At 40.2% G+C, this 26,653-nt stretch overlaps 1 protein-coding gene across 3 annotated transcripts in view; it reads right to left on the reverse strand.

Annotated features, from left to right (window-relative positions):
* GSK3B (glycogen synthase kinase 3 beta) overlaps nucleotides 1-26,653 on the reverse strand; it is a 149,547-nt gene that overhangs the window by 79,245 nt on the left and 43,649 nt on the right. For all 3 annotated transcript variants that reach the window (XM_050909906.1, XM_050909914.1, XM_050909898.1), the window contains exon 2: nucleotides 11,792-11,985. In XM_050909906.1, coding sequence (XP_050765863.1) covers nucleotides 11,792-11,985 — 194 coding nt within the window. The remainder of the gene's footprint in view (nucleotides 1-11,791; nucleotides 11,986-26,653) is intronic.

Here is a 26,653-nt window from a genome sequence, read left to right on the forward strand (position 1 = left end):
TAAAAAGAAAGAAATAAAAAAAAGGAAAGAAAACAAATCCTCCTCTGCACACTTGCAGCAACTGGTAGACAGCATGGCTGGGAGCTCAGGAAGAAGTATGCGTGTCCCACCACAACACCCAGGTAAGTTGCACTGTCCCATTTCAGGGACTAAGTAGCCTGCAACAAATTATTTCATTTATAATCAATCAACATGCTTACTGTTACACTCATCTGGTGTAAATGAGATGCCTGTTTTCAAGCCCAAAAAACTTGGTACAACCTGTATGACTCGTGTCTGGTGACACTAAACTAAGATGAATGCGTAAGGGCCTGCAAACTCAGCCTGATAAGCAGATCCTCAGACAAATCTTCAAATGAAGAAACAGAAGCAGATGAATCTTTAAAAGACATCAAGTCAGATACTCTGTCTTCATCCTCATTTGATAAAATTTAGGAGGGAAAACAAGGAGGGAAATACACTCTAGCTCTCTGTGACAGAGTGCCTTTTGAATTAAAAAAATAATTAAAATTAGACCCAGCTGTTCTTTTACATATGCATTGTTACACTTCAATGATTCAGACTGGATGTTTGTATTTTGACTAGTCAGCTCAGGACTAAGCAGTCTAATCACCATGGCTGGGCTTTCAAAGGAACACCACAAATGAAGAGGCGAAATGAGCACCTTTGTTGGGCCTGTAACAATTAGACCTGGCTTCAAATTTTAGAAGAACTACAGAATATAGATGTATACAGTCTGGGTATTTGCATCATGACACATATAGGAGCCTCGATTACTCATCCCAGTTCGCTATACCAGGCACTACATAAACAAAAACCCACCCTGAAGAAAGCAGACTGCATTCTACTTAGTTAAAAGTTTGTAACATATATTTAAAAATACGATAAACAACACACCTCACATTTCACCCTGAAGAGTGGGTCCCTTCCTTGCTCCTGCCCAAAAAAGAGTACAAATACACGATGACCTCTTTATTGACATCACTCCTTGTATTCTAAAGGAAGTATCAACACAGTAGCAAAGCATCAAGCACTGTAATTAGAATTTTCCTTAATGGAGTAAGTTTCTCATTACCTTTCTAGAAATATTTCTTATTTTGGGTTATTACATGATACAACTCTTACAAAGCCACTCAACGAAAATCAGATTCAGTTTTACTTCCTGCAGTACATCATACAGGAGTCTAGCTCATCCAACAAAACCTCACTGTCTCCATCATCCTTTAAATTTAGTCTTGGGCACCACATGCCAAATTTCACTGCATAATGCAGACAGAAAACATGAGGGAAAAACCAAAGTGGGACATAAAGCCAAAACAAACTTCTCAAAAACGTGCAATATAAAATAGCATAAAAGTAATTCCTTGTATCATGTAGGCTAAAAATAAGTGTGTTGGTCACTCACATCTCAGCTTCTCAGTCATCCCAGGGACCAGGAAGTATCCAACTCACACAAAAAACCAGCAGCGTTGCTAATTCTATAATATGCCTAACAGTCTGAAGTGCCTCTGTCTCTGCACTACAGATGCTTGACAAAACATTTAAAATAGCTTCCTTTTATTATTTTCCCATGTCTTGGTACTACTTTTCAGAGCAGCAATGGGCAGCGCATATTGCCTTTAGCAGCAAAGAAAACAATCATCAATTATATGGCTCTCAAAGCTTTGAAAACTTCCCAGAAGGAGCATGCCAGTTGGTCCTAAAATGTCAGGTCTACTCAAGAAAAGAAAGTGGCAATCAAAAATTATTCCCATTTCCTTAAACCTTTCTCATTTTGTTTGCTGAATTTGAGTTACCCCTCTTCAAGGAGGAATCAGGAATAAAAAAAAGCAGCTCATTTACAACGTTTTAAACAAAGCCGAAAGGGCTGAACTACAAGACAGTGCCGGAGGGCACAGCACAGCTCTCTTGGTAACACATGAACGAAAAGATCTGTCACCCCTCTCTGCTTCAAGAAGCCTCCCTTGAGCAGCAGGTGGATCTCTTCTGTCCTTCCTGTGTCTCACATTTCATCAGTCATCCCTTCTTTCCCCTCAAGTGTATAGTTACCACAGCAGAATATTTGAATAAATAACAAATACTGAGTTCAAAAAGGACACACAGTTCGCCACCGCCTGATTTAGCAGCCAAGTATTTTAAAGATAAAAATCTGTGTTTACTGGCAAAAACTGAAGCCAAAATTATTTGACAATGTATTCCAATCATGCTCTAAGAAGGGCGCATTGCACCAAAGATAATTTAACCAAGTAAGAATGAAGTAAGCAAGTGAGAGCCACAGGTACGTAATGTTGCTAGATGTAAAAAGTGTTTATGCTAAATCTTCCATAGCCAGGCAATCTCATGCTGTGGGACTTCTAAAAGAGAATACACAATGGTATAATAAAAAGCCTTAAAGTTAACTGCATGCACCAAACATCCAAGTAGACTCAAAAGCACCATTTTTATCTCAACAAGCATCAGCTAATCTTCTATTTATACCTTACACAATACTCTTCTCCCTAACTGGGAGACAGGTATAGAAGGTTCCCACTGGGACATCATTTCCACCCAACATCCGCTTTAATAGCCAAGCTCTATACAGCAGCAGCATTACCTAGCTCTCAAGAGCATTAGATGTGCCTACTATCTGCCTGTTCATCTCAGCTAGAACTGCAAGATGAAAAAAAGTAAGTCTAGCTTAGAATTTATGTATGACCTCATGCAGCAGTGTATCACCAGGAATTTTAGTGTGACTTTTCTCTTTCTAAGTGACCAAGTTCAGGCTGCATTTGCAAAACAAAGAGCAGCCCCTGACTCTCCACTTCCAACCAGCTGCGCACTTAGAAAGGCTACTCCATTGCCACACTAAGAGGGTACCAGTGGCACCCATTAAATACTATATTTTTAAATGAGAATGAGAAAAGCAAAATCTGCTCCACCAGCCTGTAATCTGCCAATCTCAGAGACACATATCCAGTGTGAGAATATATACCCAGGCAAGCAAAGATATATAGTCTTCATGGTAATGCTGCTGAAAGGCTACCACAGACCTTTCCATTAAACACCACATCCACACTTTTCAAAACTGCTTTTGAACATCAGCATGGCACCCCAAAAATGAAGAATGTTAAAATCAGCTTTCACCTCAGTTACACAGACCTACGAATATGTGCCATAAAAGCTCCCTCTAAGCAGAAGGTGTGACCCAAAAGTAAAACTTTGATTTACAAATGTGAACAATAAAGAGGTTATCCCTACTGCATGCAGAATTATTGTTTTTCTATGCCAGTCCTTCTCAGGCACTTAGGCAGCAAAGTTGAAAAGTCAAAGGGAAAGAAAGCATCTTTTAAAAACAGAACTTAATTTGACCAGGATCAGGAATTCTGCAGCATCTTCAACTATACTCGCATAGCTATAGTATGCTATCGGTATGTGGCAGAATTACAGCTATGTATGTGCTTTAAACTACACATTTCCATACGTCAATGCGTTTGGAATTCTTTTAAACTGTAATCTTCACTCTGAATGTCATTATTTCAGACTAGCATCCCTACAATGTTATTCTTTTTTAACCTCTGTGTCTCAAAGCAGTCTCCAGCTTAATTTAGGAATATATATATGGAATATATATTTCATGGAATGTATATAAATATATGTATTTCATGAACATCAGACATATGAACTCACTTCCTTTAGTAGACGTGAGAGACAACAGGAAATAAACCAAAGCATTATTACAGCAGCTATATGAATTATCTGGACCAGTGGGGCAAAAGACTGTATAAATTTAATATCTTAAGGTTCTTTTTGTTGGTCAGTAGATTCACATAGGACAGATGTGAATTTAATTTTAGTCTCAAGTTAGACACTAGAAGTGGACGAGAAGAGAGAAAATTGACCACAAACAGCTAACTTGTTTTAAAATCCTATCTGTGGTCCTAGTGTAGGGAGTACCACAGAAAAACTCGTGGAAATAGAAAAGCTCAAAATCCAAAATAAATGCACCACTTGAACTGCGTCATGTATCTACACAAACGCCTAATGCTAGCATCCACGGGCAAGGGGGAAAAAAAGCCCTTAAGGGCTCTTTTGACTCCTCCCTTTTCAAAGAACACATTCTTATGGCAGGTATTTCCCTACTAACATGTGAGTTTCCACGTGGCAACATGTGGAAACACATTTCTACATGCACATGCAGCCACGTCTGCAGATGAAGAGCACTTCTTCCTCTTCCCCAGGCCAATTGCAGCTGGATGACGCTGCATTCCCTTGGCAGCAATTTTCAGTCCAACTCCCCAGCTAAAAAAGAAAACTGAAATCAATGCCCTTAATACAAACTCCAATTCATCTCCACATGCCAAACCTACTGAAGACCTATTTTGCATTAACACCTATTATGCATCCGATTCATTTGTCAGATTAGAAAACATCTGTACAAACAGTCATAACACAACTACAAATAATTTTATTATATAGAGTTTAACATAATGCAAAGTGAAGAAGATGCTTCTTAGCCCTCTTAGATCTCTTCTAGGCCACAAAAGTACATCCAGGGAGGTTTCAGCTGATACAATGAACAGTACATTGCTTACTTCAAAGACTGCCAAAAGCAAGGGTACAAACAGATTTTTGGTTTGCTAGCAAAACTCAGTGTTTGCAAAAATTGGAAAATGGAATGAAATACAAGGTTGTGAGTGAGAATTCAGATATCTACCCAGCCTCTTTGGTGTGCTGTGAACAGACAGGCACTGCAACTGCAATTACAGCCAAATGACAGAATTGACTCTGATAAGCTAGCTTTCAGGAGACAAACAGATAAAGTACTGCTATAAGAAATGCTATTATCTTGGTAAACATCTCTGATAATCTGGCTAAGCTAAGCTGGACCAGAGCTACAAATTTGGCCTCTGTACAAGAGTTAAAGCACAGACTTGAAGAAACTCTCTGGAACCGAAAATAGTCCTCCAGCTCTTTAGAAGATGGAAAAATATCCTGAACACATGCCCAGGCATCTCCCATTCTGCAAATCGTATCTGATAGCCCTTGTCTTTAAGACAGACTGCATCCCCTCAGATGGGGATAGGTAGGACTAGAGGGATAGTTTTGAAAAGGCTTTGAGTCAGGCGCAATTATTTTCCTTCTGCTAGTTTTACAAAAGTTAGTAATATTTGCTAATGTCACTGGAAAATATTTTCAACCTTCCTTCCCCACTTGTGACACAAACACAAGCCATCACATTAAAGTAGTCAGAAGAGATCTGTTGTTCTAGGTGCTCTTTCTAGCTATTTAACAATAAAATTAAGGCATCCTTTTAAGAGTGCCACCTCCATAATGATCTTATGAACAGTGATTCACTATTCCTCAGATCTTCAAAGTAGCTAAGATGTGCAAGTCCTCAAAGACTTAAAAGAAAGGTGCTTAAATGTTTTTATTTCTCATCGCCATGTCTTTCCTTTGTGACTTTTTATCCCATGGGTGCTTCCAACTCAACTGAGATAGAGTAAAAAAAAAGACATTCTTTTGAGAGAAGGCCTTACAGATTGATGTTTGAATATTCAATGATCCTCAGATGGAGATACGAGAAAGCTCAGCTAGCTCACACACAGAGATTAAATTAACAAAGAAAGTGCAGTCCTTAGTTCAGTGGAAACCTGTGCAGATGACAAGAGGTCACAGAGAAAGATGATCATGAATACACCAGAGCAGGTCCAACCTCTACATGGTATTCAAGACTTAAAACGCTGACTTAAGATGATGACAGTGTTCATTCGAAACCTCTGTGATAACTTCCAGTTCCTTCTCTAGAAAGGGGTAAAGTACTTCACTCGGACACTGTGTGCTTGAAAGGGTCTGCAGCTCAGGCACATACAAAGGAAGTCCAAGTTCTATGTGGTATCTCAATTTTCAGCAGTAATGATGGCTTCTCTTCAAATATACATTTAACATTCCATGGCAAAAGCTACAATACATAGGAATTGGAGCCTGGAAGGTGGATTTGCTAAAACATTAAAAGGCAAGATGCTTCTTGCATCCTGTCTGAACCTGGCGAAGGGAGACCAAATCTGCACTGAAGAGACAGCAATACATTTTCCGTTAAAGCTTTCCAACTGGTTTCCCCAACACATATCAAGTGGCCAGGTGTCAAACTCCTCTTTGTTTGTCAGTCTATAGACATGACTATCTATAGCCCAAGCTTACAGACTGCAAAAAAGACTTGTTTTAACTCTTTATTTCTATCAGGTTACTAGGTACATCCCTCCTCAAAACAGATCAGCTACACTAACAGTGAACTTAGTAGACTGAAGCCCCCTGAAAATGCAGCCTTTTTTCAATATAATGCTACTATCTGCTGTATCTTAAACAGCCAAGGATAACTGAGCACCAAGAAATAAGCCAGGGAGGGTCAGCCAAGAGTGGAACTAATTAAACTTGATTTGAAGTCAGACTCTCACAGTGGTCTGTTAACCACTGAGATTCCAAGAGCAAAAGATATATATCTCATTAGTCAACAGGATCACACTTTTTGTACATGCATCGTTACAGACTGACACCTTCAACCACAAGTAGAGACACACAACCTATTAAAAAAACTGGGTGAACTTTAGATTGTTAAATACTTGAGACAGAAAAGTCTCTTAAGTTAACAGAACTTAAGAACCTAAACACCTAGTCATTTTTCAATGGGAATTCTTCCTTGTGGTTTTACATTTTTCATGTGAGCTGCTATGATCAAAGTTGCTGTAATTAAGTTAATACAAACAGTGGATATGGGCTACTTTGAAAAAGGATCTTTTTATACTTAGCAGCTTGATATATTTGAGGCAGGAACTGAAGGAAAGCTGTTGCTCTTTCAGAAGGATTTCAAAAGGCTCACAAAAGTACACACACCCAGCAGAGAAAGAGAAACCAGAACCTCAACGTAGACTTATTTTTCCATCCCGCTGCTTTATTCGGTTTTAAGGCTCAGATTAACAATGAGATTTTACATACTTAAAAAAAAAAGATCATGCAAATGGTCACAACATATATTCCTCCCATAGCTAAAAACAGGAAAGAGCACTGCCTACTGTTCAGTGGCCTCAGCTTTATCAATGCAGGGCTTCATGTTTATGGACCATCAGGGCCCTAGTTTGACATCCTCTCACACTCCAGAAGATCTGCCTATTTAAATAATTCAGGCAACTAAGCCATCGGCACACACAGTTGGATTGCTAAACCTAGTTAGTCCCTGAATGATTTGACAGACTGGATGGCATGAATGGTTCTCGTTACAGAATTTGGCTTTCTCTTGCTGCACACTTCAGGTCTATGTGAGCCGTTAACAAGAAATGTGATGCCCAATCTAGATTGTCTGAAAAGGTGCAGGATTATTAAGAACTCTCTTCATCATTTAGATGGCGACAGCCTAGCACTAAAGCAGAAACATTAAGTACTGCAATTCAGATATGAAGAATTTAAGTATTTATTCTCATTCAGCTGAGAAGTATTTCTAGCAATTCACGCATTCATTCCAACGGGATTTCTTAAGAATGGGCATGGAATGACAGAAATAACAAAAACTAGACTAAGAATTTCCTATTTGTGCTAACACACCTGCTTATTATTGCTTTTTGCAGAATTAGACAGCAACATGACTGGCTCTTAATCTGAAGAATATTCTAATGAACATGCCAACAAAAGCAGTGCATGAAAATTTATGCTACCAGAATTTTCTTTTCAAGTATCACAATTAGGCTGTGTCAGTTATAAGGGCCTGCACAGGCACGTGGATGAAAATAATTGAAAATATTATAAATAATTTAACTGCACCTATCTTTATCAATGCTTTGATGAGGACCTATTCGTACGCATCTATGGGATAGAAGCAGAAACACAGCATAGACCTGTGAAAGCTGGGACGTAGTCTTCAGGAAATTTTGCCATTTCAATGGATTTTGGCCACAAAAGCTTGTGAATAGCTGTCTTACACCATTTTTCGAAGAGAAATATCTCTCTCTTACCCTTGTTAAACTTTTAACTGAAAAAACCCAAAGAAAATATGACCCTCCATACTAAATTCAATGGTCCCACAGATGAATGACAAACAGCATGTAGTTTGTTAACTACTCACCTAAGTATCACGTAATTGTCCAAAATTACATTACTTAAATTCCTCACGCTTAATATGGACATCTAGCTTAATGAAGGCAGAAGAACTGCAAACCAAAATTAAGCAAAAATCTCTATCTTATTTATTCCCCTCAGCCCTTTGTCTCTATCCCTGGTGTACCAATACTATTGCTCTAGGTTACACTGAACTCTAGACATACTCATTTTAAAACCCAGCGCACTTAGAGACCCTGTTTAAAACGCAGCCATCCAGGAACTGCACTGACAAGCTGAAGAACCACTAAACTGCAACAAGGGAGTAGAAAGAAGTAGCATTGCAAACTACCTTTACCATCACAGAAACTGTAATATTCAACTCTTTAGCAAAAATTTTACACTCACTTCATTCTGGCATAGACCAATGCTGCTTCCACTTCAGTGGAGGCTGCCGAGAAACTTGTCACAGTAATGGAAAAGGGAAAAAGAAAAAAGACAACCCCCCTCTGGTAATTCCAGCTTTCAAGCTAGCTTTAAACCTGGATAAAAGTATCTCAACTTCCTGACAAAGATCTAAAAATTGGCAACTGTGGTGCATTTTCCAGACCTTCACAATAAACTCCCGCCACATTCACAAAATGCAGGAGGAGCCTAGAAATCACACTCTTTTGGGACCTCCTAAAGTTTCTGAATCATGCCCTTTAAGTTTCAAGACTTCCTGCTGGCTTTTCTAAAAGCTTTTTTTTTTTTTTTAAGAGCTAAATCACAACAAAGGAATTATACTGTGTGTATCAAGATAAATCCGTCAGGATACAGAGATAAGCAGGCACCAGCTTGAAGAATACAGCTGAAAATTTCGTTGATGATCTACACTTCAGGAAGCAACTTCCATGCATTACTTTCCTCTTGTTGCTTCTCCACCACTGGAACCAGTGCAGACAGGTATTTCTAAAGTGCTCCCCCTCTTCCCTCAGAAGTTGATAAAGTTGATTTAAATCAAACAAGCCACTGCCACCTTTGGCTGTCTATAATAGGGTTTTCCTCACCATTGCCAAACCAGGGGTGTACATTAATGAGAGGGAAGAAGTGGCAGATGTCTTAAGGAACTCCACTCACCAGGGCTTGGATCTGGACTCACGCAGCCGTGTGGGGGTGGCAACAGCCCAGCTGAGCTGCACAACACAGCTCAGCTCTCTGAACAGAAGAGCTGGTCCGCTCCTATGCTGCAACCAAACTGTACGGCCAACAGACATTCAAAGTTCCCTGTTTAACTGGTAAAGTATCTGGTCCAGCATTTACAACCTAGATCAGACTTTCCTGAAGAGTAGTATACCCTGAAGTAATTGTATGCTATTCTTGATGTAAGATACATGTCTCTAGCTTCCAAAACCATCCAGGGAGAGGCTTTCATCCAGCCTGAAGAAATTTACACCTCCTGCCAACAGAACATACACTTCCAGGTTAGAATGTGAAAAGAAAGGGAGGACTAAAATGATGAATGAAGGTAAAAACTAGGGAGCTGAGACCAAAGGTAGACGATGTTGTGCAGCTGGGATACAAGTTTGGGATAAGAACATGAAAAAAGGCATAACTTGGGTATTACCGCAGATGTGACCCATGCAAATTATGAAGTTAAAAAAAGTATTTTTAAATTAATGCTATCTATCTGTAAATCTACACATGCACTTACCATTAATTCCACCTAGTTTAGGGGTATTAAAGCCTCCAGGTACTAGATGTTCTCACCTTATGTCGTTATACGTAGGCAATTAGTTCAGAGTCCAAATTGGAAACATCCTACTTAGCTTTTTAGCTTTTTGGTTTAGCTTTTTTCCTTAAACAAAAAGAGGGCTAATATTCAAAAGATGTCATGTTTTTTCAAATCACTTAAAGAAACACTCCAAAATAAAAAGATATACAGTCACATAACAAAATGCCACTGAATCAACTACTGAAACAAAAACAAAGACCTACATTTTATTCTAGATGCCCAATATAGATTTATTAAAAAAAATTAAGACATCACAAACTATTAGTATCTGATGGGCAGGAACTAAAATGCTCAGCCAAGTTTTCATTTTGACACCCTACACAACCTCAAAGTCATGACACTAAAGAAAGCAAAGATTTTGGTCCAAAGCACTAGCTGACATCTACCAAGCATGACATGGCAAGGGAAATGTCCTGGCCTTCCTCCTGAAACTATGCAAAGGGAAGAGATCAAAAAGCTCTTAAGCATGACTAGGTTTAGAGCTTCTGTTATTCCTCTACCTCTTCCATTCTTCTAAAATAATCCACTCTTACATCATATTGCATGCTTCCCCAGTACTAATTGCCTTCAACACGTAATACAGTCCAAAAGTAACTCAGATGTAAGAACAATGTAAGAACTTTACACACCTTTCTCAATTAGAAGTTAAACAATGCTGCATGATTAAATTAAACATATCTTTCCTTTCCCATTCTTCATCTAATGCATTTGTGATCTGCTGATGCCTGTGGTGATGACAGCATCAATTTCAAGACTCAAGGAAAAGGCATACACCAGTTCCTTTAAAACAGTTCAAAAGAATGATTTTGCTACCAAAACAGGACACAAATTACAAACATTACCAGTGAAACTAGCTGTGCATGAAGTCTTACTGAAAAAAATGAGAAAACTGAGGAGATGATAAGTGTCATCCAATAGCCGTTAGAAGTATTTCTAAAACTAACAGTAAGTATCAAATTGTAAAAAAGAAGTTTCAAATTGCTGATTTCCCTTAAATATGCTTCACCTTCCTATTTTTAAGCTCAGAAGTTTTTGTATCTAGACCATGCCAACAAGATTATCCGTGGCACTTGTCCTTATGCTTCTATAGTCATGAAAGCTGTGGCCTTCAGATGCTAAAACCTATACCATTGATTTCAGATGCTAAAACCAGTACCTTTGCTATCATTCACTGCTCGCACAAGTTTAGCTGCAGGCCACTTGACTATAAGGGAAAGCAGTCAAGCACACCAAGTACCAAGCAGAGGACTAACAGCAGTGATAAGGTTGCTGATGGTCCTTAACTTTTATTTGGTTTAAATACCACCAGATAAAAATATAGCTTTTTGGAAGGCTACTTGTTTAGAATAAAGAATCACTAGTCTATTAAAACCACCAGAATAGATCACGTTTATAAATCAGATAACGAAGGGAAGGAACTCACCCTCAGTCCAAACTGCCCTGGGCTCAGTATCTGTTATCTTCTTGCTTGGCCTAGGGACTTTCTGATTTACTCAAATACAGCCTTCCACTTTGTAGGCGCACAATCAAGAACAAAGCCCAAAGGCTTCTGTTCCTTCCAGCAGCTTAATTACTAATGACTGGAGAAGAGTCTATGCTAGAAAAAAGTAAGCATAAGACAAGCTTTTCCCTTGTTTCTACAGCTCATTGTCTGAAAAATCTAGTCTGCAACCTGGAAACAGCACCACAACATCAAATCAGGATTTTTAGCTTCCTGTGTTGCACTAATTCAAATAATCATAACAACAGTGACTCACTGATTTTCAAGTTAAACTATATCCCTTTATCATAAACCATCTGTTTAATTTTTAGTCCTGGAAATTTTTATGTGCATTTATGTGCTCCAATGAAAATAAACTAAAAAAAAAAAAAACCCAACCAAAAAACATTGTCTTCAAAGACATGGAAAATGAGATAACATTAATGAAAATATCCTGAACTTACGCATAGGCTCACCTTAAATCTTTTATCCTGCAGGACTTTCTTAATGGCCACAAGCTCTCCTGAATCACAGAGTTTGGCTTGATACACAACACCAAAAGATCCATTTCCAATCACCTTGGTGTCTGTGTAGCTAACTTCTTGTGGTCGATCCGGACCTTGTCCAGGAGTTGCCACTACTGTAGTCACTTTGCTGCCATCTTTGTCTCCTGGGAAGCAAGAGATACACAAATAATCAAAATACACGCGTAAACAAGATGACCAACAAGACAAACAGAAGAGGGTAAGGCAAAGATTTAAATCAGCATGTGTATTTCAGTATTATAGAGAAAAATAAAAAACCCTGACAAAATGCACAGAAAACACTGAGCATATTTTTTACTGAAATATATTAAGTGGTGACAATTTTTCATGTAGATTATTGCTAACAAAAATATTCCCCTTCCAGGAGCAGATAGCTCAGCAATAAAGTGTGATGCATGATGAAGATAAGTACTTATTTCTACACCTGATGAACATAAGTGGTATTAAACACAGTGCTGTTCGTATTATCAAAATGAAGCATATTCCCCATATTTTCCTGTAACTGAAGAAAGCGAACTGTCAGTATAGCCTGCAGAGCAGCACTCTGCCCTTTATAGCCATATATCTGGCAAGAAAAACCAGAAGCACTGACAAAGTTTGTTACAAACCCACCTACATGTAAAGCCTCAGCTTGCATACATTAGGAAGCAACACCTTTGTCAAAGCTGGCTGTGTGCACCTGAAGTGAAACCCAGGCTGCATCATATGGCGCAGTCCTGCTCCTCCCTTCTTCCATGCCCGGACTTCCTTGCAAAGAAGGGAGGCACTCACTGGGGCAGGGGGAGGAAGGGGGAGAAGGACGACAACGGCACGCACTTAGCTCGCATCTCAACATGAACCAGAATGCAGACAGGGACATGCACTCAGGATGCAAGATCGCAGCGGATGCTGCACAAGTGAATGTGCTTTGGTGCAGATGCAGCGGCTGTGGGTTTCAGCAGTCTGCAGCCAACCACACGTGCATTTTCCCAGCCACTTTCCCATCAAAAGACAAAGCCGCTATTACCTACTCTTAGCACCACTGTTATCACCAACGGTGCTTCCCCTTGTTCAAAGTCTGATTTTGTTTGTAATAGGATCAAAGTTTTAGGCATTTTGCAAGCACACACTGGGCATTTATTGCCCTTCAGTTACGATGGCTCGGGTTACAGAATTGACTAGGGCCACAAGAAAAAACAGAATCTGCTGTTCCACAGCAGTCACTCTGCAACTCTACAGAAATTGCACTCAAGAGATGCTCGTCACATCTGCTTATTAAGAAACCTTCCTTCCACAACTTCCCCAGGAAGTCTCTTCCAGTGCTTCACTACTCATGCATTTAGAAAGATTTTTCTAACAGGTAGCTCAGATCACCTGTAGTGCACTTTAGGCAAATCGCTCCTTGTTCCACTCCCAGAAAGCAAGAAAAATGGCGCAGCTCCCCCCTCCTCTCTTTCCCCCTGCTACTCCCTTCAAGTATGTGAGGGGCTGTTGCAAAAAAAGTTACCATGATGGAGAAATTATTTCTCTTTGGGGGACCTCTCCCCTCACTGCTGAAAATCTCGCAGGTACAGTACCCAAAACTAAACCCTGCAGAGGAAGCTTACCTCAGCGCTACCCAGCGTGCTGGTGACTTCTCGTGTCTGATTTACAACACACTTGTTTGTACAGCCCAGCACAATGTTTGCAGCTTGTGCAATACTGCAACCTGGTTGACTCATGATCAGTTTGTGCACCAAACTCTCCTCTGCAGAGCTGCTGCCTGTCCAATCCTCATCCACTTTCCACTTACACACCTGACTAGTCTTATCAAAGCCTAATATTCTGCATTTGTCCTGACTGAACTGCATCCAAGGTTACTTAAAACCCTTTTGCCGGCTTGTCACATCCTTCAAGCACCGAGTCACAACCAGAAGGAGATCCATTTCACGATGCTACGTGAGGTTTATGTAATGATTTGGTGAAAACCAGTGAATCCTGTGAGACTGCTTAAAGACTCTGCGAAAACCCATGAAACATCTCATCCTAATTTTATCCCGAACCTCTTGTTATGCTCAAACAAAATAACCAAACCATTGTGTATGCCTTTCAGGGGATTTCCAGTAGTCCATTGTTTTGCTAGGCTTCTCATTAGAAAATCAGTTTAAAAACTTGAGAGTCAAGATACACACATCTACTACTACTTCTTTTGTACTTGCAAGATCCAGAAGTAGGTTGGCTTGGCATGATTTGCTCCTGAAAAATCCACATTAACTGTTAGTCATCTCTCACGTTACCTTTTAGGTTCTTACAAATTGTTTGCTTTTATGCATCCAACTGCTCCATGAAACAAATGAACAAATTAAAAATAAAGAAAGCACATTAGTGCTAAGGATGCCAATTACTTGCGAAGCAATACTTAGTAGGTATAGCCCTTCTCCAAAATATTCATGAGAAGGTGAGATGCAGATTTACACATTTGAAGAGAAAACAGAGAAACAACAACAACAACAAAAAAGGAGAAACGGAAAGAGAGATGAACATCTGCTCAGAGGGAGAGAGAGGAGCATAAATGCAAGCAGACTAAAGCTGCATGGAAAATTCACCCTCCTCTTTGATAACTGTAAGAAATAAATGGAAGGAAGCCAGGAAAAGAAAGAAACCCTTTTTTTGGTAAACAAGTTGAAAGCGTAATTCTGATAGCAGCCCTGCATTTTATTTGCCCAACTATTCTATGATTAGCATTCTAACTCAGCACATATAAATAGGTGACATCTGCTTTACTGCAACAATCCTCGTCATTTAAAAGGTAATCCCATACTTCCCTTCTTTTTGGGAGGCTTTTTTTTTTTTTTTTTTTTTGGCCTTGGTCACAAGGCCAGAGTATCAAGATTACTGTTAATGAGGTGTGCTGGTTTTGGCTGGGATAGAGTTCATTTTCTTCATTGTAGCTAGTATGGGGCTATGTTTTGGATTTGTGCTGAAAACAGTGTTGATAATTCAGGGATGTTTTAGTTATTGCTAAGCAGTGCTTACACAGAGTCAAGGCCTTTTCTGCTTCTCACACCACCCCACCAGCGAGGAGGCTGGGGGTGCACAAGAAGTTGGGAGGGGGACACAGCTGGGACAGCTGACCCCAACTGACCAAAGGGATATTCTATACCATATAACGTCATGCTCGGCATATAAAGCTGCGGGAAGAAGAAGGAAGGGGGGGATGTTTGGAGTGATGGCGTTTGTCTTCCCAAGTACCCGTTACGCGTGATGGAGCCCTGCTTTCCTGGGGATGGCTGAACACCTGCCTGCCGATGGGAAGTGGTGAATGAATTCCTTGGTTTGCTTTGCTTGTGCACGCAGCTTTTGCTTTGCCTATTAAGCTGTCTTTATCTCAACCCACGAGTTTTCTCACATTTACTCTTCCAATTCTCTCCCCCATCCCACCAGGGGGGAGTGAGCAAGTGGCCGTGTGGGGCTTAATTGCCAGCTGAGGTTAAACCATGACATGAGGTTTGTTCCCCACTTTCCCAAAAAAACAGCACTACTGAAGTCTTAGAGGTAAAAAAAAAATGTCCCTGGCAATACTGGTTGAGATTTGAAGTACTTGGTATCAAGAGATCTGCTCTAAGGGCACTCTTCAGAGCTGCACTTTGCTGAGGGGTCTCCTCAGCCGCAAAAGCAAACCCTGAATTTCAGGCCATGTCAGGTGGTTCTTCCCAACATGGCACTGCAGCAACCTGGCCAACTTCTCCAGAGCTCAAACGAGAAGCCAATCAGCTTTACACACTTTCCTTTAAGTCCATGGAAAAACAGCCCCTAACTAAACTTATTAAAATCTTCAGTGCTTAAAAGTGTAAGCACTGACATTTTAATTAGCTACACCAAGAATTACTTGGTTTCTTTACCAGAATCTTACAGAGCATAAAGCCTCCTAGATGTTTCTCCCAGTTTCCTTCTTTCAATAAACAACGGCTTTTGCAAACCCATCCACAAAAGACACCATAAGGACTCCAACCTTTCAAAAATATGCCTGTTAGAGTTTCAGTTATATTCCATTACAGAATAGTTGAACCTGAGGGACTGTAGGGGTACAATTCACCTTGCACCTTTGACAGCTTTGATCTCGAAGAGTAAAACATCCCACTGTTTTTCAAAGTATACAAATAATACATATTTGTATCACAGCAGCATCCAGAGGCCCCAAGCCTGTTTTGCCACTCGTTGCACTACATAGATGTATGTACTGTTCAGAAGACCATACACAGTTCAGAATGGTTATCCCAGTTTTTATTGCCTGGACAGCAAGAGTTGACTTGCCAGCCAAACAGCATATAAAGGAGTTCACTAAACAGCTCTGGGAAATACTGGTTTTAGCCTCAGTGTGACAAAAGGTAGTGGAGAGAAAACACCCTTTTCCAGCAATCTTCAGTACCTCCACACTGAGACTCCTAACAGCAAACACCAAGAAGCATTATACTACAGCAAGTCTTAATGAGAAGCCTACACAGTTTTCATCTCATCCCTTTCACCTTATTTTGTTTCAGACTGTCAGACTTAGTGGCCCCAGTGGATGAGCAGGCATTGTCAAACACACAATACTCTCAACACCTTTGACTGTAGGTCTACAATAGAACTAGAACATTAAATTGAAAAACTGAGGAAGGAAGGAAGGAAGGACCAAACACCAAAATAATAAACAGCTCTTACAGCACAGCTCACATCAGAAGAGTCGCTAGTATTTGTCCAGAAGCAGCTGCTTTCTGGGGCCGACGGCAATATGACCTAGATTTACTGTAACAAAAAAGCACGTTCATGTGACTGTACAACCACCATCTAGGCAAACCACCTTTATAACATCCAGGACAGAAGCACAAGTGAAAATAAATAGCTATCACTCTGTAATACACTTGTATTTGCACTTGGTACGTTTCATGTAAACCCTTAAAGCATTTCCCTACACCGTTTTGATGTTTAACATCCATGATGTGGTATTTGAGGGTGTTTTTGATGAAGAGATTATTCCAGAAGTCTGATGTACAACTGAAAACAAAATCCCGACATTTTAATTCCCAAATGCTCTGATCTTTCTAGCTCACTTTCCACCTTTAGCACATGATGACCATATGGGACAAATCATGAGCATTACGTAAAGTCAGTGGTTTGAGAATACTCATCAGTTTGTGGGAAGAACAGAACATACTCCACTTACAAGACTACAGTTTATTAAAGCATCAGTGCAAGCTCTAACTCTATTTTCCAGTATCTTGGTATAACTTCAGAATGGCTCATGTCATCATTTTACCTAATGCCAATGGCCACTTACCCTTTCAAGCTGAGTATTAATTCAATTTTGTACACTCAAAAAAAAGTTGAATATATTCAGTTCTGTCTTTTGTTTCTACAATTCACCAATTAAACCAAAATGAATATGGATCAATATTATTTTAATGAAATATTTGTACAGTTTGGGAACAAGAGGCACGCATAAAAAAAAAAAAATGGTGGCAGATGTTTACCCAGGTGAGACAAGGGATTCTGCTACTGGACAAGCACTTCATCACATAAATACCCCACCAGCTGCAGATTCCTACCGCTAGCTCAAAGCTGACCATTCTACAAGCGTACACGTATACTTTTTGCCAGTGCCTAAACGCAGCTGTCAGCCAATAAACTTCACTTCAGCCCTCAGAGACCATGAAAGATGTCCTTCGCTATTGATCAGAACTCCCCCCACACCTTCTATTGAATGGGCCTGGAGAAAGTCCAAAATTATGTCTGCCCTACATCCTTTCAGCTGTTTAGCTTCTGACCAAGTAGTACAAACGCACATTAATGCACATATAGTCAGAGATCTATGATTCTTTTTTCTTTCAACTATGTATACACCCTCTTCCTCCTCTTCTATGTTTGAAGTTGAAGGGAAGAAACAATGATTTAGTAGGATGTTTACAGCTGCCTTCTTCCTACTTCAATGCAACCTCAATCCTTTGCACTGTCTACAAACTCCTTTTCCTCTTTCTTTTGACTTCACCTATCTCCTCTTGCTTCCCTCCTCCAATTGCTACACTCCTCCTCGCTGGCAGGCGCACAGGTCCTCCCATTAGATGTTACTTAAAAACAACCTAAGTCCTAAAAGAAAACCTCACAGACCTACAACACACTCTCTACAATGTCTGAGGTCATGTAGCTGTCTGTCTCCACTTAATTCAAATATCTTCACTGACCTGTTTTAATTCTCAGTGTCACCTCCCTATTAAGATATGGCTCAATATTAAGTCAATATTGAGTACTTCTCCCCCTCCCAAGTCTAAGGCTTCTCCAACACTTTCATCTTAATTTGCTCAATGTTCAATACAGTCAACAAGTCACTTCTGCAGAAACCCTATACTGCTGGATCTAGCTCCTGCCAATTTGAATAGGTTACAACCAGCAGCTGACACAACTATCTATAGGGAAATGAGTGGCCAGAAGGGGATGGAAGTCTATCAGAACTGCATTGGCTTTTTTCAGTCATTGATAACTGAGGTCAAAAGATCTGAATACTTTGTGAAACAAATGTCTTAATAGAAAGCACAAGAAAAGTTATCTGCTAGCATCTGATGCCAACCATCAGATTAGGCTATGAAATAAAAACACCTGGCTTCTCAGATATCTGTTCATGGCATGTGAAGGAAGAAGGAGGTCATTAACTGCTCTGAAAGTCTTCAGTGTGAGCAACATATGCTTGAGGCAATACACTGTTAGCGGTAGAAATCAAAGTGCTAGATAACATTTTTCTAATTATTTGTCATACATTTTTTAAAAGGTTAATTTCACAAAAAGCTAATAATTATGAGACAGTACAGGGGAGAAAGTATAAAAATTGTATTTATGAACTGTTTTACTAGACAGCTTCCTTTCTTCATCAGTGAACTGCATGAATGTTACCTAGTGGCAGACAGTACACGATGGAAATGAACATTCAAGGACCAAATCAGAAAAACTCCAGGAATCAAAGAAAGAAGTCTAACAAAATACAATGTGTTTTGGTTTTTAAATTTACCCCAAACAAAAGGAGTCCTTGAAATTTCAAAAATAGCTCAATAGGTCAAAGATTGAATAAAAACCTGTAAGTGTGCCAATCATCACCCAGAGAAGGCAGAAGCATTCACTAAATATATATATATATACAGACACACACTTGTTTTAGCACAGGAAATGTCATCTGACTTCTTGACTGTAACTGAATACCGCAATAAAAGAGAGGCCATCAGACGTTACTTAAGATCAGAAGAATCTCACGATTTGTATTCAAGGATTTTGGAAGAGCTAGCCAAGAAGTCTGAGAAGTGATGTTGATTTTTGAAAGGAATCAGAACACTCGGAAAACTTCAAAGGTGGATGGGATGATCCATATGATCCTGTAAGTTTGACAACAATTTCAGATTAAGTACCATACCAGCTACTTTGATAATGAATAAAGAAGCAGTAAGGTGGTTTATAGAGACTGGACTGTTGGACTCCATATTGTTAAAAGAGATTACAGGTTCATTTGGAAAAGACAGGGGGAAAAAAGCATTGATGCAAAAGCACTGTGACTTCTGTAGGGTTTCTGACCTGCTATCATATCCTAAATTAATGAAGAAACACATATACAGAAAGAAATGTGATTATTAATCAAATTATAATATGCTAGCCCATAAGTTTCAACATAACTGTGTTTTAACAAAAATATAGTAGGAGGCCCCACCGGCATTAATTTTTGGCCTTACATTTACTGCTTTTATCTACAACCTGAAAGAAAAGCTATGAAGTTCTCAGACACAAGATCTAGACAGTTACGCACAGGGTAGAGATCAATGAAAAAGCAGCTGGCTTCCCTTCATAACCCAGGCACAAATTAAGCAGAGGGATCCAGGACCCAAGGTGATAGGCCATACAGCCAAACCAAGTAAAGCCATCCAAAGAGTGGAGTCATCAACTCTGACTTGTAAGGCATCCTGGCACAGACAGAAGTGCCCAAGCACAACATTGGTACTGAGACCAAAAACGATCCTTAGATGTATAAGCAGGGGAACATCAGTGTCCTGGTTTTGGCTGGGATAGAGTTAATTTTCTTCCTAGTAACTGGTACAGTGTGTTTTGGATTTAGTGTGAGAATAATGTTGACAACACTCTGATGGTTTAGTTGTTGCTAAGTAGCACTTATCCCAAGTTAAGGATTTTTCAGTTTCCTATGCTCTGCCAGCAAGCAGGTGCACAAGAAGCTGGGAGAGAGCATAGCCAGGACAGCTGACCCGAACTAGCCAAAGGGATATTCCATACCACAGAACATCGTGCTCAGTATATAAACTGGGGGAGTTGGCCAGGAGGCATGGATCGCTGCTCAGGCATCGGTCAGTGGGTGGTGAGCAACTGCATTGTGCATCACTGGTTTGTTTTCCTGGGGTTTTATTTCTTTTTTCTTTTTTTTTGTTATATTCCTTTTCATTACAATTATTATACTATTATTATTATTGTTAATATTATACTATTATTATTATTGTTAGTATTATATTTTATTTTACTTTAATTCTTAAACTGTTCTTATCTCAACCCACGAGTTTTACTTTTTTTCAACTCTCCTCCCTATCCCACTGGGAGGGGAGTGAGTGAGCAGCTGCGTGGTGCTTAGTTGCTGGCTGGGGTTAAACCACAACAATCAGACAGGAAACAAAAAAGAGTTCTCTTTCCTATTTAGCATCCATGCAACAGGTACTGGAATAGTGTGCTCACTCCTGATAGCTAAAATTCAGGAGTCATGATTCAAAACACTAGAGATTCAGAAAGAAGCCACAGATATTATAAGGTCAGAAAAATACATTACTTTGAGTGAGACTTTAAGAGCTCAAACAATTGAAGTCAAAGAGAGAAAGCTGGAGGATTATATCTAAAAGCTATCCATTTAAGGAAGAGACATTTCAGAGAGGGCTCTAATCTGCAGGTGGAGAAGATATTGCACATAATGACTAGAAATAGAAATGGCAAAAGTTTGGGACAGAACTGTAGGTGGACAAAATTAATAAGGAAATTATTTTTTCTAAAAAACTCTGAAAGTTAAGGTTATTTTTGCAACAAAGATTTTTATTTTAGATTGGAGTCCTTTCTAAAGTATACAATACAGCTGCATTGCAACTGCTAGGCTTGAAATAAGAAAGCCTGCACAGGATGAACATAATGACTCTCTAGGTCTTAAGAAGGTCAGAAAGGTTCAATACCTACATAAACAATTTTTTTCCACCCAGCACTAATGCAATGGTGTCATAGCTCAACATTGAATATGCTGCTTTCCACAACAGTCAAAATCTGCATTCAATTTAAACAAAAACATAGTAAAGTGATAAATGATGAAAAGGTGAAGCAGTCATTCTTTGGCTTTATTGTTAATGATCAAATGATAGTCACGGTTAATTATGTGTCAATTCACTTCAGTTCAATCCAGAGACAAATAATCACGACAAATTTCAGCAACAACTGCCAAGCCAAACACCACTAAGGTAAAAGGCTTTTAAAACACTCCACCCTGAAATCAAAGTTGCCATTGCCTCTAGCTGGACACAAAGGAAAGAAGAAAAAAGCAAATATTCATTCCACTTGCACCAAGCAATAGTAATGCTTTTTAGATGTCAATCAATTTCAAAACCTTCCAGGAGGCAAAACCTGTAACCCCAAAAAACTGTTGGTACCTCTACAATTTGTTCAGCAGCTTCTAAAATGGCAATACAAATTCAAAGTACTAAGTGCTAAGTTTATGCAGGAGACAACTGAAAAATGGAGTAAAAAGTAAACACAATAGCAGTGACTGACTTCTGTCTAGTAAAACAAACTATACCAACACTACAAAATAAGCAGTAACAGCTCAGAAAGGCAACATAACTTTATCATAAAAATGAAATAGTGTGTAACTCAACTGACCTCTGTCTTCATGCCTTTTTGAGGTCAGTATGTCACAAGGAAAAAAAAACTAAATATATTTCCAGGAAAGTGTGACAGGTAATGACGTGCCTCATATGCCTATGTTTGATATAATAAACACAAAATTACATCAAGATGCAAGGACTTTTTTTTTCCTATTATTTATCTGTTGGAAAGAAAAGGAACAGCATCTGGATTTACTGCATCTCAGTTCAGTCATTCCAAATGCCATTGGAGCTTTAAGTCTCCCTTTAGAGGTAATCATAGTTTTTTGGAGGGGGCATTCAATTCACTCTCTTTGAAGGCTTTATGCTAAAGACTGTAAACAAGCCTTTAAAAAATGAACAGGGTACTTAGCAGGTCCCAGAACATTCACATGGTAGGTTTGTTAAAACATCCACTACGAGGTCACATGAAGCTCTAAGGCATTGACTTTCTACAGGTTTTTAGATCTTAACTAAGGAAGCCAAAGCAAGCACAGCACAACACCAACCACGCAGTTGTGCTAGTCTACTCCAGCATAAGCTTGACTCTGAACAACTTAAAAAACAAAACAAAAACACAAGAGGAAAAAGGATGGGAAGAGCCCTGTTGATCTAGCCCAGATGCCTATTGTGTTGGCCATCAGATGACCTCCCCTGGACCCAGCTGTGGCAGATGGGATTCCAACAGCCAGCTGCTTAAATCAGCCACCACGAAATCCCAGCAGGTTACCATCCCACTGACTTATAAACCAAGCAGCTGAATCCAAAAGGGACATTTACTTGCACTGTCTGATGAAAAGATTCATCTTACTAGCGCCTTCCTAACACTGCGTAAGGCGGTGGCCACAGCCTTCTGAGGCACATCTAAGGCTTATGTTAACCATCTCTCTAAGTAACACATAGCTTGCTTCGAGTACTCTTTCTGTGATGGCAAACAGACCAACACAGTAAATTTCTATGCAAGAGAGCTTTCTCGAGCTGCAGTTAACACTGAGGTGGGGGAAAAACCTTGCCCTATTACCTTAGGGAGCAGCATTAAAAGAAATTTTTTTTTTCTGTGACTAAACAAAATAACCACCAGAATGCTGATACTTAAGTTTCTGCTTTGAAAAAAAAAAATAATACAGAAACATACAATTAAGGTAATCTAAACACTGGCTGCAGGTGGGGTTTCATAAGCAGTCTCATGCTCGTTAACAAGTTATTTTTAGCAGGCACTCTTTCTGTTCTCCTCTCTCCCCACCCACACGCAGACAAACCCACCCCACAAAAGTTATTTAGCTATATAAATCAACTTTAAATTTAGATAAGGTGATTCCACAGATTAGGAAGCAAGTATTGAAGCGATCATAACAGCATTTCTTTTTATAATCTCAGGTCAGGTCGTTCCTGCCCCAAAGAGCTTACAGATTAAATGCAGCACAAGAGACAAGGACAGAGATAATGGGTGAGTGGAAACAGTATGACAACATCGTTTTAGCATGAGACTGTGGCTCAACTGTATCCCCCTTTGCTATATAGCTCAGTTAATTGCTAGCTGAGAAATTCAGCCTATACAGTACTAGGATTTCTTATTTGAAGTTTCCTTTAGTTGTTCCTCCCTCTTACATCATCAAGGAACATGATTTAGCAAACATTTGCCAAAGACGACTATAGCAGTTCAGCTGACACGTAATATCTTATAAAACCCCTGTAACTGAGCCCTGACAGGGCATCAGAGAACCCCAAGTTACAAACAGATCGTATTTACCCATTTGTTCGTGCCATTCAACAGTTGACCCTCAACGAGTCTATCAGCGTCTTCTAGCAAGGCTGATATAGTGAATCCATCATTGGGCACCTACTGACATGCCTACTTTAAGAGCACTGTCAGAGACTCCAAATCTCCCTCCCCTCCAAGACTAACAAATGATAAACAGAACATTTGGGGAATCCCTAGAAGGCCTACAATCTTCCCATCAAAATATCTGGTATGACCTGTAAAGCTTTCACTAAAGTAGTTTCTTGTAAACCGCTTAAGTAGAAGGCTGTCTACTTGCTGGAGACCTCCCTGGCTCAGTTTTAACTGCATTTGTTATAGATTTTTGAATCCAGTTGAATGTAAATATGTCACCTAGCCAAGTACATCTCTGATCCCTGAGAACAGAGATGATTACCATTTTTTCTTTTTCATTCTCTCTCTGCATCCACTAAGAGGTTTCTAATGCACAAGACCGGACCATTCAGCAAAACCCACAGAACAGCCACCTGCAGTAACTGCAAGTTGCCAAGACCCTCCCTACCACACACTTGCACAAATTAAGACCATCTTAATACATCTTAGAGGGAGTCTCCATTCTTTCACTGGGGTTTAAATAAGAAATCTTTCAATCATGTTTATTACAGCAGTGCTTAAGTATCAAGTGTGAATAGGACCCCACTGCGCTAGGCACAGCACTGGGAATAAGAGACAGCTCCTGCCCTGGCACGCCTGCAGCCCAGCCTAAAGAGCAGACAGACCGACCTAGGCTGAGACAGTACAGCCCACAGAGGAAACAGTATAATGGCCAGCTGTTTCAGGCAAGTGCCACAGTTATTTGAGAAGGAAGGAAGAAAAGACCTAAAAGGAAATAGGCTAAAAAAAGAAGAAAAAAGTGAAGGTAAGGAACAGCAAAGAGACAGGGAGAAAAAAAAAACCCAAGAACAACATCAGAACCATACTAAAAAGAGAAAAAGCAGAGAGAAGCAGAAGCAAGAGCAGAGATTCAAGGAGAGAGAGAATTTGGAGCAGGACTATTATCAGATTAACACTGGACAGAGAGAGCCCCCAAGAGTTCTCCAAGCGCATGAAGCACTTGCTGTCACCACCACTGCAGGCAGTCCAGGCCGGCAGAGCCTCCGGGTAGTTCTCTGTGGTCTCTGCAACCCCTGCCAGACCATGGAGCTGTGGAGGAAGGAGCAGGGCAAGAAGCATGTAGTTCCACACGTGCTGGAGTCTCCTTGGCAGGGTCCCTTCTGTTGCACTGCTGCAGTTATCTGCCACAGCATCCGATCCTTGTCGCAATGCTGCACCCTCAAACCTCGAATTTTTTGTCTAAAAACTGAGCAATTTCTGTATTTATCAGTAACACAGGTGGCCTTGAAAACCCAGGTGCAATGAACAGTAACACTCGCTTGAACCTGCAGGGTTTTCCTGGGAGAGCAGAGGACCAAGCTCTCCCCCCAGCCAGAGCCCTGGGTTCCAATACATTTTTCTACTCTCCAGGACATCGGAGGACTCTTTTTGCTTTGCAATTTCTCCCTTCTGCAAAGTACCCCACAATTAGTTTCTGCCCTACTAGGACTTGACACGTTTTCTTACTTTCCAACTTCAGTGAACACAGGACAGAAATACAGTCTGTACTTGTCATGCTATTCCCTGTAAGACCAGGAAACAGCATCACAGACCCAGAGTCCAACCTAGAGAGTGAATTAGACTGAGAGTGAAATCACAATGCGAAACAGATTGTCTGGAATCTGATGCAGCAGCCAAAATCCAGAGAGAAAGACAGACAAATCTAGTTACAAAAAGGTATTCATTTGATGCCTATCTTTTAACATTGGAGGAGGAGTAAGAAAATTGCCGGCTGTTCAGAACCAACATCTACCTCGGGTGGGAAGTACAGTGGGGAAAAAGTCAAAGAGTGAGTAGTAGCTAATCTGAATCCCTATGATGAACTGTCACCTCTGGTTAAACATCATTTTAAGAGTGAAAGGGGCACTGCAGCCATTTCTACAGAGACCAAAATCAAGTTGTGCTACACTGTTCAATTCATGCTGCAGAACACAGACCAAGAGACTACACAGCCTCCGCATCCGTCCCAAGTTACTGCTTTAGATTACGCCACAGAACTGCACAGAAATGGAACAAGTCAGTTTGGGTTAAAGACTGTTTTGAATTCAAGGAGAGCATTATCTCAATTAACATTAAGAAACTGTAGGCATGCCACCAGTGCAATGCAGATATTCTCCATGGCAGGAACAGCTATCTTGGTGAAGGAGCTCTTACTACAGATGAGGCAGCATTTTAGAAGCTAGATGCATAAGCTTTTCATCATTGGCAAGTCTTGGTTTTTTATTTATTTATTTTTAAAGTAATAAGAATAGTAGGGCAAGAAGAGCAAGACAACTACGTGTTCGACACCTCTAAAGCTATTTAAGGTAACCAGAGAAACTACAGCTCATTTTCACATCATACATAATCTGATCAAAGTGGGGGCTACTGCCAAAAAGGATGATCTTATTTCCCACCTTCACGCTCCTGCCATGGCAAATCTGGCAATCTTGTAGCCGGAGGATGAGTCAGTTTAGCTTACTGATCTGACAAACTTATCCATCTCCAAAATAAAACAAGCCTCAAATCAGCAAGCTGAACCAACTCATCTTGAGGACAGGCACTTGTTAGATATGACAAGGGGAAGAACGTAGAGCAAGACTGTTCCTTACTGCCTATACTCCCAGGTAAGCCACACTAAGTGTAATGTAAAACCACACCCTTTGACTCAACGCCATGGTGGAGCTGCAGCCTGCAAAGGAGGCTGCCTTCAGAAGGGCAGTGCTAGTCCTCCCATGCCTCCTTGTGCCCTGACATGGCTTTGCTCTGGTACCAGGTATCAAACAGCTGCTATCAGAGGGTGAGCTGGATCAGAACTGCTTCTGGAGGAACAAAACTCCCTGCCCTGATTCACCCCACAGCAACGTGAGCACTCAGGCTGGCAGAGGAACGAGATGGAAGCAGGCAATAAGGCCAGAGCCATTCCTCGTGATGACAGTCTGCGTCAAGGGCAGGCTGAAGTAGTCAAACTACAGGCTTGGGCGAACCAAAGTGATAGCACCTGGGCACCACATCCACTGCTGCTCAAAGCAAAACACAAGCTCAGACTGTCAAACAACTGAATAATAC

This window comes from Gymnogyps californianus, chromosome 1, assembly GCF_018139145.2.
Source record: "Gymnogyps californianus isolate 813 chromosome 1, ASM1813914v2, whole genome shotgun sequence".
Lineage (NCBI taxonomy): Eukaryota > Metazoa > Chordata > Aves > Accipitriformes > Cathartidae > Gymnogyps > Gymnogyps californianus.